Consider the following 14,844-nt stretch of genomic DNA (forward strand, 5'->3'; position numbering starts at 1 on the left):
ACAGTACAGCGGAACTGAGGAGTGGCTACGATTGTAAAATCAGAGGGAGGGTTACTTTCGACGCAGACTGCTGTGAAATCTTTAGATCTAGAACAGTTTGAACTTGTAGTCAGCCAAACATCAACCACAATAGTTTTGGCTAGAGGTGATGCTGGGGGTGGCTGAAATGACGGGCAGGTAAGAGCGATTTTTATTGGTTATGCCAGCTAAACTAGTTTGCTATTAACTAACCAGTTTTTCAGCCGAGCTAACAAGCTAGCACTAGCTATTCACACAGAAGAGAAAGTACTTACTGTATGATAGAAACATTATGCAGGAAAACTAGTCTAGCTTTTCCAGTTTCTACCCTTTACTGGTACATCTCTTATCATATGCAATTGACTTTTACTGATACATTAAGTTAGGTAGCTAGCGGCAACAGTATTTCGCTACAACTGTTCGACTATTCTAGTGCTAGCTACTATGGCCTTATCGGATTCTGACTTTAATGGTAACTGTTGTAGCTAGTTGGCTAGTTTTTATAGGTATCGTCAAACTTTTCATCGAGGATCGAGGTTGGAAGCTGTACAGACTGTACTAGCGAACCGTTACAGTATGGAATGTGTTGCTGAAATCCATAGTGCCATCAGTGTATAAGAAGCAAGCAAGTTGTTCAGAGATCTCACCATGAATCATGAGTACATCAACTGTTAACTTATATTTAGAGCATTACACGTTTGTAATCTTAAATTGCAGGCATATAGAAATAGAAATAGTCATTTAGCAGACGCTCTTATCCAGAGCGACTTACAGTAAGTACAGGGACATACCCCCGAGGCAAGTAGGGTGAAGTGCCTTGCCCAAGGACACAACGTCAGTTGGCATGACCGGGAATCGAACTGGCAACCTTCGTATTACTAGCCCGATTCCCTCACCGCTCAGCCACCTGACTCCCATATAGACTTCTGTAATTTTTTGGCTCTTGGTCTGGTGCTATGAATAAGCTAATCCCTCATGTGAATCATAAAATGAAATGCGTTGGAAGACGATACCATGAGTGTAACTTAGAGCCATCAGAGAGGCGCAAGACTAGTAATTAAATTAACTAGCTAGCTAGCTGCCAGAGGGGTTCAAAGTCGATATGGCAAGCCAGCTACAATTCAATATAGGCCTACACTCAGACTGAAGATGGATTTAGTCAGTCGAAAGTCAGTATTCTGTTGATCAACTTGACTGTACAGACAGAGAGTGACTGTCATCTGGACAATTGGATCCTTAAATGCTTGAGACGAGAGAATATGGTCAACGACGTAGGAGCAGCGTCGCGATGTATAAAATCATATTAAAAGGACAATACATTTGAGGATTGTCTCAGATGTCCATATTAGGACATGGTGCTGGTGGTGTTCTGGGTGTGTATAACCCAAACAGCTCTGGCTGCACACTCATCCTCCATGGAGACAAACCGTGTGGGCTGTTGGCAGTCAGACTGTGACTAATGGTTTATGAGTAAGGGAACATAACGGAGTAGCTCTAGTACCAAGGGCCCAAAACTCCGCCTCGAAACAGCCAGTCAGCTGAAGCGCATTTTAGAGCGACTGGATGGATTTTCACAAGTCACAGATGCAGTTGGTCTCTACTGCCCGTCTGTCGGCTTGCTGTGGAAAGAAGGATCACTTCTAATCAAATCCGCTGTCTCCTGTCACCGTAGCAACATGGCGAACGCCCTGGCCAACGCGGCATGCGAGCGCTGCAAGAGTGGCTTCGCCCCGGCCGAGAAGATCGTCAACAGCAACGGAGAACTTTACCACGAGCAGTGCTTCGTCTGCGCCCAATGCTTCCAGCAATTTCCTGAAGGACTCTTCTATGAGGTAACACAAACGATATCCTCTATCATTCTCTCAGACAGATTATCTAGGCTATCCTTTTTCCTGAGGTCTAGTCTCGGCTATAGTAGCCTACCGACATTTGTTTGTCAACATACAGGGGTTTCGAATAATTAACACAGGGTCGTTATTGACTACTAGTTTGTGTTTTGGTTTTCTCTGAAGTTTGAAGGCAGGAAGTATTGTGAGCATGACTTTCAGATGCTCTTCGCTCCCTGCTGCCACCAGTGTGGTGAGTTTTGAACACACACCATAAACACACACACACACATGCCATACAGACACACACGCCATACACACACACACACACACACACACATGCCATACAGACACACACGCCATACACACACACACACACACACACACACACATGCCATACAGACACACACGTCATACACACACACACACACACACACATGCCATACAGACACACACGCCATACACACACACATGCCATACAGACACACCCTCCATCACTAAATCCACCCTGCTGGGTCGTGTGTGTGTTTTCGCTCCTAGGAGAGTTCATTATTGGCCGAGTGATTAAAGCCATGAACAACAGCTGGCATCCAGACTGTTTCTGCTGTGACATCTGCCAGGCAGTCCTGGCAGACGTGGGATTCGTCAAGAACGCCGGCAGGTGAGGTCCTGTCCTGGTGTGGCTGTTACATTCAGCAAGTCGTGGTCAGCCAGCTAAACTACTAACACCATCGTAACATGTTCAAGTTAAAACGTCACCCCCGTAATCCCTAACCAATCGCAGCACACCTCACAACACTTTGCTCTTCCACTGTCCAACTGCTGCGAGTCTTGCTCACGGTCTGCGTTGCGATTGGTTGCTGCACCAGGCACCTGTGTCGCCCATGCCATAACCGGGAGAAGGCTCGCGGCCTGGGCAAGTACATCTGCCAGAAGTGCCACGCCATCATCGAGGAGCACCCTCTGATCTTCAAGAACGACCCCTACCACCCCGACCACTTCAACTGCAACAACTGTGGGTGAGTCACACCGCCGCTGTGTGTCTAATCCTCTCAGCATCTCGGTTCTGCCGAGTCTGCAAAAAAGATTCAAGGTCGCATTATTTACTGCGGTGGTGTTGGAGTTGGTGGTGGTATCATCCGCATCTTATGTGTTCCCCCCCCCCCATGCAGGAAGGAGCTGACATCTGATGCCAGGGAGCTGAAGGGCGAGCTCTACTGCCTGCCGTGCCACGACAAGATGGGGGTGCCCATCTGCGGAGCTTGCAGGAGGCCCATAGAGGGCCGCGTGGTCAACGCAATGGGCAAGCAGTGGCACGTGGAGGTGAGCGTTCAGACCACCTCTCACACCCGCCGACGTCCAAGAAAGCAGCCTAGACTGCTGCTCGTCCGATAATCTTCATCCACTGAGGTTGTGTTGAGATTCTAGCTGGGTGGATCTGATCTTTGATTCACTGATCTTCGTGAGTGAATGTGTGTGTGTGTGTGTGTGTGTGTCTTTTCCACATTCCCTCTGCTCTCTTCCGGCAGGTTCCTCTCATCTCCCACTCTTTGTTTTAATTGTTTTCTCACGTTTACCACATTCTCTCTCTGTCTCTCTCTCTGTCCTCTTCCCTCCTATCCCCATGTCCCTCCTGTCATCTCGGCCCCGCCCCCCTCTCGGCCCCGCCCCCCTCAGCACTTTGTGTGTACGGTGTGTGAGAGGCCAGTACAGGGCCATCCCTACTACGAGCGCAGGGGCCACGCCTACTGTGAGTGGCACTTTGACATGGTGAGGAGAAGGCTCTGTGTTGATCAGCCGCCCCTCTCGCCTGGCCTGTGTCCTCCTCTAGATGGCGCTGTACCCTCATCTTCCTTCTGATAGTCCTCCTCTAACTGAACGTTTATCGTTTGTGCGTGTGTGGTTTTTCTTCTCCCTAACTTGTGTCATTCGGGCCTTTTTGAATCCCACCAGAACTGTTCGGAAGCACAAAGCTGAGCTTGCCTGGTGAACTGTAACATCCCCTTCAGAGTCGGCCTTGATAATGTGGGACCGAATGGAAGCTGGCTGAAGGTTGCCTGGCTAATGCGTATTGCCGTGTGTGTGTTTGCAGCATTTTGTGTGTGCTAAGTGTGAGAAGCCGTTCCTGGGCCATCGCCACTATGAGAGGAAAGGTCTGGCATACTGCGAGACCCACTACAACCAGGTAAAGAAACACCACAGTTCTAACTTACATTTACATTTAGTCATTTAGCAGACGCTCTTATCCAGAGCGACTTACAGTAAGTACAGGGACATTCCCCCCGAGGCAAGTAGGGTGAAGTGCCTTGCCCAAGGACACAACGTCATTTGGCACGGCCGGGAATCGAACCAGCGACCTTCTGATTACTAGCCCGATTCTTTAACCGCTCAGCCACCTGACTCCTAACTTACACACTAACTATAGTATATAGTACAGTTAGTATATATGTTTTATGCTATAATAATCTCTAATACACCACGGTACTCTAATACGCTACAGTATTCTCAAATACACCACAGTACTCTCTAATATACATCTCTGTTCTGCCTCCTGCTTGGACTTGGCCTGAACTTGGTTCTTACCTATGCTAAACTGGTCTTGGTTCTAACCCGTCTTGGTCTTGGTCTGGTTCTAACCCGTCTTGGTCCTGGTCTGGTTCTAACCCGTCTTGGTCTGGTTCTAACCCGTCTTGGTCCTGGTCTGGTTCTAACCCATCCTGGTCTTGGTCTGGTTCTAACCTGTCTTGATCCTGGTCTGGTCCTAACCCGTCCTGGTCCTGGTCTGGTTCTAACTCGTCCTGGTCTTGGTCTGGTTCTAACCCGTCCTGGTCTGGTCCTAACCCGTCCTGGTCCTGGTCTGGTCCTAACCCGTCCTGGTCTGGTTCTAACCCGTCCTGGTCTGGTCCTAACCCGTCCTGGTCCTGGTCTGGTCCTAACCCGTCCTGGTCTGGTTCTAACCCGTCCTGGTCTGGTTCTAACCCGTCCTGGTCCTAACCTGTGCCCCTGTCCCCCTCCAGCTGTTTGGAGACGTGTGCTACCACTGCAACCGTGTGATCGAAGGAGATGGTAAGAGAGCTTGTGTCATCACGCTACACAACGTCCTTACGTGATGTCACTTTGCTCCACTGTTGCTGTGACCTGTTCATAGTGTCAGTTTGACTCAAGTGGGTTCTGGTTTGTTCCTCCTCCTCAGTGGTCTCAGCCCTGAACAAGGCCTGGTGTGTCAACTGCTTCTCCTGCTCCACCTGCAACACCAAACTCACCCTCAAGTAAGTCTCTGTCTGTCCCCTCTCCTGGAGCGTTCTGTACTGAGGCTATCCTGTCTACTCTGCCTGTTCTGGAACCTGCCTCGTCTGTCTCTGTCTGTCTCTCTGTCTGTCTCTGTCTGTCCCCTCTCCTGGAGCGTTCTGTACTGAGGCTATCCTGTCTACTCTGCCTGTTCTGGAACCTGCCTCGTCTGTCTCTGTCTGTCTCTCTGTCTGTCTGTCTCTGTCTGTCTCTGTCTGTCCCCTCTCCTGGAGCGTTCTGTACTGAGGCTATCCTGTCTACTCTGCCTGTTCTGGAACCTGCCTCGTCTGTCTCTCTGTCTGTCTCTGTCTGTCTGTCTCTGTCTGTCCCCTCTCCTGGAGCGTTCTGTACTGAGGCTATCCTGTCTACTCTGCCTGTTCTGGAACCTGCCTCGTCTGTCTCTGTCTGTCTCTCTGTCTGTCTGTCTCTGTCTGTCCTCCACCAACGACCTTCATGCCTTCTTTCCTCTTCCGCTTCTGGCTTCTCCCTGGCTTGGCTTTCCTCCTCTCTCTGCTCCTCTCTCTGCTCCTCTCTCCTGTTCGTCTCGTGGTCTCTCCTCCTCCTATCCTGGCCGTGGGGAGCAGGGCTAAGTTTGTGGAGATCGATCTGAAGCCTGTGTGCAGGATGTGCTACGAGCGCATGCCCGAGGAACTGAAACGCCGCCTGGCCAGACGCGAGCGGGATGCCAAAGACCGCCGAAAGAAACCCACCATCTGTCTGTAGAATTCCTCCTCTTCTTCCTCCTCATCCTCACGTCACTCTCTCACTGCTTCTCTTCATCCATTGGTTAGTGCCATCTGGTCTTTTCCTGTCACTTGTTTCTTTTCCCTCCATCCCTCTTTTACCTCAGGTTCGTCTGTCATGTTTTTCATGTTACGATGTTGTTTTGTTTACTTTGTTTACCTGGACCCCAAGTTATGATGATGATGGATGATGATGACTGGCAGACAGACCAGACTTTCAGCTGTTCTCATTGAAGTCAGAAGCGTGTTGCTTTTGTTCTGCTGACAGCCGGCATCACTACTCCCTCCAGTTTCCTCCACATTCACCATTCACAGGCCGTCAGTTGGCAGTTGAATTCCATTCTCATACTAGCATGTTGACCTGCGTGCTCAACAGAGGAATATGAACATGTTGTGACCCTCTGTTCACAGGAACAAGTTTGTGGAGTTTGACATGAAGCCTGTTTGTAAGAAGTGTTACGAGAAGTTTCCTCTGGAGCTGAAGAAGAGATTGAAAAAGCTTGCGGAGACTCTTGGACGCAAGTAGTGCCTGACTGTACCTCAGGGCTCCAAGGAAGGTTTATCTAGGAAGCCAAGCTCCAATCTTAACAAGTGCCCAAAATAAGCCAAATACTTATTATTTTCAGTCTAACATGGTATTAATGTAATGTATTCTGTCGACTTACCATGTGTAGATTTTGGATTGAGGAAACACCACTGCTTTTTTAGTTGTTTTTTTTCTTCTCTTTTCTGGGCTCAACATAATTCACTACGTTATCAAGTTTACACTGGCCAGATCCATGTCGGTTGCAATGATTTCTGTCTTTTAAAAGTCAGACATGTCTTAAGTCATTTGACCTGGTCACTTTACACGTTATTTCATATGTGATCATCGTAAAAAAGGAGAAAGTAAACAATACAGACTTGAGTGATGTAAAAGTTTGTCTAAATAGGCTATGTTTCATGAAATGCTAACCTTTTACTTTTGTCTTGAATATACCTGAATGTCCTCAGTAATTTTCTTCTATACTTTTTCTCTGTGCCTTGGATAAATATATAAATGTTTGTATGTAATATGCAAGTAAAAAATATACGTCTTTCAATTATACCAGTAAGTCCTTGTATCTGAGAGTAACAATATATGCCTTGAGAAAGATAGAGAAAGGGCTGTGAATCTTTAACTTTATTCAGCTGAACTGCAGCCTCGCCAACTAGTATGGTACAGCAATACTTCCTTTTAGCATATTATTTTGGATCCTTGTTTTAATCAAATAATTGCCTAGTGTGATCTATGGGAGTTTAAAGGAGAGTATTTTACTTCAGAAAACGCTGTGATATGCAATCATATAAAGTTAACTTACTATGTGTGTCTTCTGTTTGTATGAGAACAGCAAGTTTCACTAGCGAATAGCATTGCATGTTTTTGATAATAGTATTATTTTTGCAAAGGCTCATAATAAAAGTATCTTAATTAAGGATGATTGACCAAAATCATGACTGTTGTGTTGCATGATATCACAGAATTAAATTTTCATGTACATCACCTTCACGCTAGCTTTATACAGTGTCCTGGATTTCATGTGTTCAATAAAACGCCAGTGTTCAATAAAATGTATTTACAAGAAAGCAAAACTACGTTTCAAGTTCATCAGGACTAGGTGAACTTATATTTGTTTGGTGTATTGTTTCTCACTAACGCACAATCGATGTAACAAAAACACCTTTCAATTTATAGATTACTGGCACAGAAGATACATTTCCCCTGAACTCTCAAGAGACACGCTCAAGAGACACGCTCAAGAGACACGTGCTCAGGGGACAGTAAGGCTCAGTGTGGAGGTGTGGTGAGAGGGGAGGAGCTGTTGTCTGGACAGACTGTGCATTATGTGTTGGGGAGGTAGCCGCTGGGCTTTGCTCTGGGTGTTGACCTTCTCGCCTGCGGACAGGAAGTGAAGACGAAAGGTCGTCCACTCGCCGTAGGTCATCTGGAGGAGGAGCTTGAGGTCGTTTGTGTCGCCAAACACCAGCGTCTGACCGCTGAGGTTGTTGCTTCGTATGATATCTGCGTACTTTTCGGGGAAGTTCAGATTATCCAGCTAGGAGATTTGAGGGAAACAAAGAACATAAGAAATCATGTAAGTTGGTCACAAACGAACACAGAAAACACAAACATACATTTGTGATACTTATGTAGGGTTAGTAGTACATATTCACTGCCAAATATGGATACTTATTAATAACGAAAAGTAATGGATGACTGGAAGGAATTACGATGTTTCTAATCATGTGAATTTCAACAATAGTAAATATATAGCACAGTTCTGAACCTCTTTGCAGATGTCCTCCATGCTCATGTTGATAATTGTTCCGATTGGTAGAGGTGCAAGGTTCTTGCTCCAGCCGTGATCCTTCAGACTGGCCGCCCCTCTGATCCTCGCCAGCTCCTTCCTGATCGAGATATCGAGGTTGACCATCGACAGCTGAAACCTCTCGGCGTCTCTCACCGTGAACCGGAAGTCCACCTTGAGGAACATCTCAAACATCTCCGGATCTCCATCTTGTTCCAGCAGTTCCTCGATCTGCTCCCTCATGACGTAGAGCTCCGCCCTGGATACGGCATACAGCTCCCACAGCGTCTGCGAGTCGTCCACGGCGGCGTCGGAGTCGCCGTTGTCGATCAGCGCCCTCTGCTGGCGGTCTTCCAGACACTGCAGGACCCAGCTGAGGCGGCAGGGCCAGTGATTGGCTAGCACCACCCAGGCGGCGATGCGTTCCGGCGAGGGCAGCTCCTGCCTCAGGGCCTCCATGATCACCACGGTAACGCGGGTGGAGTTGATGACCCGTCTCATCGACATGGTGTCGCCGGAGAGGTATCTGTGGAGGCGACTTCTGCCGTGAACCAGGATGCTGTCAAAACATGACTGGACGAGCTTCTCCACCTCCTCATCACCTAGCTCCGAGGCGAGATGGCAATCCTCCATGTCGTTCTTATCTATCAGCGGAATGTTTGTTTGCGCTCGCTCAACCGAGGAAGCGTCTGAAACAAGGGACGTTTTCGCACCACCCAACGCCCTCGACTCGCTCGCCTTCATCTCGACTTCTTCTGTGATCTCTGACTGGCCGCTGACGATGTTGTAAAAGACCCTGCGCTTGGAGGAACCGCAGAGCGGGGGGACGGTGAAAGCCAGGGTCACAATCCGGTTGAGGAAGGCGTATCCCCGGTCCTCTTTACAGAAGCAGCTGTCTGCAAAGTTCACCTGCTGAACCAGCACTTCAGGGTTGACAGCCAGCAGGGAAATGAAGGGGCTGTCCTCCTCCGAGAGCAGGATGTTGATGGCGTCCAGCACCCCGACAATCTTCCTGGGCTCGCAGCGGTCGAGGTCGGTGATCTCCAGGACCACGCGTATCCTCCGCCTCTCGAAGACCTCCATGAAGCGGACAAACATGGACAGCAGGGACATCTCCTTCCTCACCTCGTTCATGAAGCCCAGCTTGCTGCTCAGTTTCTCGTCGTCCATGCCGCGCCGGATCTTCAGGTCTTGGTTGAAGACGAGATTCTTGCCCATCAAAAAGAGGAAGCGGATGACGCCCACCGCCGGCACGCCCAGCACGGCGATCGCCAGGCCCTCCAACACCCCCGCACCTCCGCCCTGACCATCTCCCCCTTCCCCCACCTCCCCTGCACCCCCCACCTCCTCCACCTGTGGGAAGCCAAGCGTCAGCAGGAGAGCCAGGACTGCCCCCACAGCCAGGATGAGGATGAGGATCAGGAACCAGAGTGGGCAGCAGCAGATCTTCTTGGATCTCCACTGGTGCAGGCTGTCCTCCACCTCGGCCTTCTTCCTAAACTCCTCCTCTTGGTCGTACTGCACCACACGGTACAGCCCCAGCTGCAGCTTGCCGAAGCGCTCCTGTAGGGACTGGCACAGGCGCATGGTCAGCCCCGCCCACAACAGGTCGCTGCCCAGGAAGTGCCAGGCGCTGAAGCGAACGTAGAGGAAGCGCACGTTCTGGCGCCGCTGGTTCTCCTCGGTCAAGACGGGACGGAAGAAGAGCAGACGCCAGATGAGGAGCAGGAGGCCTCCGAGGGAGGGCTTGGAGGGACGAGGCTCGGATGCTCCTTTGTTGTTCTTCTTCTCTCTCCTCGCCGCCTCCTGTTCCATATGCACTAATTGGAGACACGAGATGAGATGCAACACTGATGAGGCGACGCCAATAATCAGAGAATGGAGGAAATTAATTCTGAATGATAAATCAGGAACAGGGACAGAAAATTATCACAGAGGAATAATAACACATCATGCAGTATGGAGAACTGGCAGTCCAGTTCGTCGGTTGATTATATGAATATGGTTATGAACACGATTGAATAATAATCAAAGTTTTAGTTAAATCCCAGTGACTCTTTTGAACTCTACGAGTTTCCAGTATTGGACAGACAGGAAGTCTGATAGCATAGCCTGCAGCAACGACACACACACACTGAATACCTTCTACATGTCGGAGAATCATATTGATGCGTTTTGGGCATGATGAGTAGAGACCAACTGTTGCTGGAGAAGCAACTTTAATAAGTGTCTTGGACAGTGCATACGCATAGATGTTATCTGATGGCAAATCTTGAAGAGAAAAAAGAGAAAAACATTCTTAACACGACATACTAACAACCATACTGGTATTTAGCTGAAACACTAACCATTGGGTTGTGACACATTAATAATAAACTAGCACATATTCACAGCTGCAGAATTGCTGTTACTTTGGTTTTAAATGGTGTTCATCATATTACGTCGGTAGCACAGAGGGTAAACATATCAATCAATACAGGGAGTCCGTTGGCTGAGCGATTAGGGAATCGGGCTAGTAATCAGAAGGTTGGAGGTTTGATTCCGGCCATGAGAAAATGAAGTTTCTCTCGCACACATACAAGCAGACCCACACACACACACTCACATACACACCCCTGAGCAGAAGAGGTGAGACAATGAAGAGGGGCTCTTTTCAAAGGGTAATGTGCCATTACATTCCCCTTACCTTTATGAATTGTCAACAGCTCTCTCACTCACAAACTCTTCCACACATTATGTCTCTTTCACAGGCTCTCTCTCTTACTTAATCTCTCTTACCTTCGTTGAGCAGCATTGCAATTGTGTTCCACGGCTGAAAGCAACAATACAACGTATTCTGGGCCCCACGTAATAAACAATAGATGAAAAAGTGTTTGCAAACGGAAACCTGTTGAGAATAAAGTTAAACATTAACCCAGCTTTAGGCACAATGGGGATGTAGGTGAGATTGCTATGAGTCTGTGCGGGTGCGGTGTCCGGTGCACTGAACCAGGTGAACTGAACTACAACGATGCAAATTAAATTAGATGAAAATGAAACATTTCCAGATACACAAATCGGCTCTTATCTTGAAGTAAATATAACAGACCTCGTTGGTTTGGATCCCTCAATGATCATTCGTCATGATCCTGACACGGATAGGCTATGCAACAGGACTGTGAATTTCAGTTTGCCTTCTGTTTCGGGAAGAACATGTGGAGACAAAGTGAACTTTACACTCAGGGTCGTAAAAACGTTACAGCGTCAACACAAAGACGTTTCACTCTTTCCAGGATCTGAAATCTCCCGGCGTCGTGGCTTCATGATGTTTTAATGCTTACATATCCTCCTTTCAGTCATTTTTTGCGTAACTTATTTAGCATACTGACATTCTTGTCTATATCTGATAAGAATGCTCGTAGGCCTGCACTGACATGTCGCCTGACGTCGCCTAGTAGATCATATCAGTGCATGTGCAGGAGGGCTAGCCATGCAGAATGAGGTGAAGTTTGGTCTATGTTGGGGTTGAAACTTCAGTAAGAACGGAATTACAGATCATGACACTGGATACACACAGACACATTAAGACAATATCACGCTTTGTGTGTGAAACACGCTATGCATTTGCTCACTGTTCTTTAGGTGATACTGTATTTCACTTTTAGCATATGGTGATTCAAAAAGTATTTCTTTTCACTCTTTGGCAAACTGTTGAAGCAGTGAAGTGAAGTTTAATTAGTTTATGTCTGATTAAGATTATATCAAGTGCTCGGCCTTGGGGAGAATTTCACTCTCCTTCAGCAAGTAAGGGGTTGTTCCGCTGCTTTAATTAACGCGATTGTCAGAGAGGGGGGGAGAACGCAGGAAGGAAAGAGAGAAAGAGAACAAAGTGAGACAGAAAGAGATAGACAAGGCGTGTGAGTCAGACAGGCAAGGTATATGATAGGGGAAAGCAATAGAGAGAGAAAGAGAGAGAGAGAGAGAGAGAGAGAGAGAGAGAGAGAGAGAGAGAGGGGGGGGGGGGGGTGTATAGCCATCACAGGTGGAAAATACTTATACTCTCTTAATGCCTCTTGCCAGAAGTCTCTTACAAATCAATACAAGATGAATTGGATTGAATCTCCTCCCTTCTGCGGAGGCGCTACCTCCTCGTGCCCTTTCTCCATATGAAGTCTGCAATTAAGGTTAATGAATTCACACTCTGGATTAATTGAAGATGGGTATCATAGGCCCGTTTGATTAATTGTGCTTCGAGGTCGGATCTGGATGGTAGAAAATCAGACGAAGTCTAAGGGAAATTAAACCGAGGGTGCTATGACTGTGGGAATTCAGGTCAAAGTTTGCGTCAACTTGCGTGGATCTGTTTTTTGAAGTCCAAACGATGTGTATACTGCATTTGATTGATTGAAATAAACATAAACTTGAAATGATTATGGCATTCAGTCAAATAGTATATTTTGATGTACCGCATTTCTTACACACACCAACAGATGGAGGTATAGTATTGCGATGAATCTCAAGGCAGGAATCGGTCCGTGTCAGTCTCGTTACGTCTAGCTCGTTTGCTCCGGAGGGGGCGCAGTGTTGAAGAAGCACCAATGTTGTCAGGGAAAATGTATGTGTTTGACAGGTATGAATACACAGAGGGAGGAACAGAAAAAACTGGGAATCCATAGCATTCTAGATAAATCAACTTTTCATCAGAACGTCAGATACATTGTCGGCTTGTCAGTTGCAGAACAGTAGCAGTCTGCTTTCCGTATTGAACAGAGGACCTTGACTGACATAATGGATCAAAACACGGAAGAAAATGATTAAAATGAATATGCAAATAGCTTGAAATAATGAATACATTGCTTTAGTGTTTGATATGAGAAGGAGAGTCATACAGTAATACACAATAACTTGCTAGTGTAGGTGAATTGGTAAACTTAATCCTCGACGTAGCTTGTTAGTGGTCGCGCTTGGAGGTCAGAGGATCTGAGATCTTAGCCCGGTGTGGTTTATAAGATCGGGAGGAACCCAACACAGCCGTTACATTCGGTTGGTAAAAACAGAATGGAGGTGAGAGAAAGAGATGCTTGCTCTGCACATGATCACAGTATGGGACTAATTCTTGTCCATAAATTGTATTTCAACTCCCCACCCACCCCTCTTCCCTGGCGGCCACCACTGAAGGGAAGTGGAAGGTATTATTGACATGGGAGCTGACCCCATGACCCAACTCAAAACCTGAACAAGCCAGCCGAGTCTAATTGGTGTGAGACCTCTTATAGGTCGTCTGTATCGAACAATAAGCCAAGAGGACAGATTCAATCATTGACAGATTGATTCATTCACTCTGAAGGAACAGTGGTTGAGAGAGACACAGAGGTTATGGAATACCTAGACCTATTCACTGTCCCAGAGGGGCTTGACTTGACAATAGCAAGGAGATGGGTCCCTAATCCTTCCATGAGCTGCTGTCTTTTATACAGGCATGGCAGCAAGAGAGAGATTGGGAGGGGGAGAGAGGGGGGAAACAGGCAGAAAAAGAGAAACAGCCAGACCGAGGGAGAGAAAGGGAGAAAGAGAGGGAGAAAGATGGCGGGGGGGGGGGGGGGGGGGGGGGCGAGTAAGAACATATATTAGAACCCATGGAGATGAGGAGAGGGAAAAGGAGTTTGTGGTTGGTGTGCATGGCAACTGATAACAAACACTTATTTCTTCCTCCCCACTCTCTTTTCTTCAGATGCTAGTTCTTCAAACCCCTTCCTTTCCCTTCTCTTCCTTCTCCCTCCCCCTCTTCTCTGTACAGCTCCCTCCATCTCCCATCCTCTAGCCTCGTCATCTCCATGTTGCTGTTTTCAATTTTCTCCTTTACCAACTTGCATTCCCATCTTCCTTCACATCCATCTCCTCCTTTATCTGCCTTCATCACCATCTCTCACAATCTTTCCTCAGATCCCATCAGAAAACACAAACAGGAAAAAGAGGAATGAAGTCGTAGCCCCTGGCTACAAGCACATCCCTCTTTCTCTGGTCACATGACTTGTGGCATAAATCTTCTGTAGTTTTTTGTTGTTGAAGCGGAGTGCCAATTTTCATATTTATGTAACCGTGTATAGTGGACACGTTTACGGTGACTGAGTCGGGTCCGGAGCAGGTTTGTCTCTCCTCTCCATCCCCTCTCTGTATCTGAGTGTAAGCATGCACAGGTTACGCAGGGGAAATGCTAGCCAGGAGGTTTAGGCTTAGCATGCAGGTGTGCATCCTAACCCTCAACCCATCCCACCCCCCTCCCTACCCCAGCCCACCTCCTCCCCAGCCTCCCCATCCTGGCTCCAGCTCCTCAGTCCCTTACCCTGGACCTCCACTTCCCCCACCCCGGCCCACCTCCTCCCCTGCCCCCCTCCCCAAGGCCCCTCCTCCCCAGTCTCCTCTCCAGCCACCCCCTCCCCAGGGCTTCCATTTTATTGTCAATATCAGCCCTGGTGGAGGGGTGGAGCAATGGGGGATGGAGGGGGGAGAGATGATGACAGCTCTCAGAAGACCAGAGCGGCATCTTGGGAGCATCTGGGATGTTATTAGGGGGCACTGCAATCTGCAGCTCATCACACCTGCTGGGTGGAGAGAAGAGGGGAGGGGAGGGGGAGGAGGAGAGAAGAGAAGGGAGGAGAGGGG

General features: G+C 48.0%; 2 protein-coding genes across 7 annotated transcripts; one reads left to right on the top strand and one right to left on the bottom strand.

Annotated features, from left to right (window-relative positions):
* The first annotated feature begins 49 nt into the window (after positions 1–49).
* Positions 50–7,330, top strand: LOC136966081 (LIM and senescent cell antigen-like-containing domain protein 1). Of its 6 annotated transcripts, none has more exons than XR_010879359.1 (12): positions 50–177; positions 1,691–1,850; positions 2,031–2,097; positions 2,385–2,505; positions 2,714–2,863; positions 3,017–3,167; positions 3,937–4,029; positions 4,862–4,910; positions 5,038–5,113; positions 5,717–5,918; positions 6,048–6,193; positions 6,287–7,330. XR_010879359.1 is itself a non-coding variant. In XM_067260448.1 (10 exons), the coding sequence occupies exons 1-10, from the start codon at positions 149–151 to the stop codon at positions 6,305–6,307; spliced, it is 897 nt and encodes a 298-aa protein (XP_067116549.1). In that variant the 5' UTR covers positions 50–148; the 3' UTR covers positions 6,308–7,330. The 6 variants fall into 6 exon arrangements, 3 of the variants coding, with proteins under 3 accessions (XP_067116549.1, XP_067116548.1, XP_067116550.1); XR_010879361.1 differs by lacking the exon at positions 3,937–4,029 and adding an exon at positions 3,522–3,614 and having other exon boundaries at positions 6,287–6,351; XR_010879360.1 differs by lacking the exon at positions 6,048–6,193 and having other exon boundaries at positions 6,287–6,425.
* Positions 7,331–7,467: 137 nt separating this feature from the next.
* nkpd1 (NTPase, KAP family P-loop domain containing 1) lies at positions 7,468–11,038 on the bottom strand. The gene is made up of 4 exons (XM_067260445.1): positions 10,981–11,038; positions 10,345–10,473; positions 8,182–10,022; positions 7,468–7,950 (listed from the first exon to the last, which is right to left on the bottom strand). The coding sequence occupies exons 1-4, from the start codon at positions 10,994–10,996 to the stop codon at positions 7,666–7,668; spliced, it is 2,271 nt and encodes a 756-aa protein (XP_067116546.1). The 5' UTR covers positions 10,997–11,038; the 3' UTR covers positions 7,468–7,665.
* Positions 11,039–14,844: the final 3,806 nt, after the last annotated feature.

This window comes from Osmerus mordax, chromosome 22, assembly GCF_038355195.1.
Source record: "Osmerus mordax isolate fOsmMor3 chromosome 22, fOsmMor3.pri, whole genome shotgun sequence".
Classification (NCBI taxonomy): Eukaryota; Metazoa; Chordata; class Actinopteri; order Osmeriformes; family Osmeridae; genus Osmerus; species Osmerus mordax.

What these genes read in the sequence shown, in the direction of transcription:
- LOC136966081 (XM_067260447.1), top strand. Translation starts at nt 149, where the DNA reads ATGCTGGGGGTGGCTGAAATGACGGGCAG. An exon ending in TTCGTCAAGAACGCCGGCAG is followed by an intron (nt 2,506 to 2,713) that starts GTGAGGTCCTGT and finishes TTGCTGCACCAG; the next exon opens with GCACCTGTGTCGCCCATGCC. An exon ending in GCGAGACCCACTACAACCAG is followed by an intron (nt 4,030 to 4,861) that starts GTAAAGAAACAC and finishes GTCCCCCTCCAG; the next exon opens with CTGTTTGGAGACGTGTGCTA.
- nkpd1 (XM_067260445.1), bottom strand. An exon ending in GATTCTCCGACATGTAGAAG is followed by an intron (nt 10,023 to 10,344) that starts GTATTCAGTGTG and finishes GTCTCCAATTAG; the next exon opens with TGCATATGGAACAGGAGGCG. An exon ending in TGGAGGACATCTGCAAAGAG is followed by an intron (nt 7,951 to 8,181) that starts GTTCAGAACTGT and finishes CAAATCTCCTAG; the next exon opens with CTGGATAATCTGAACTTCCC.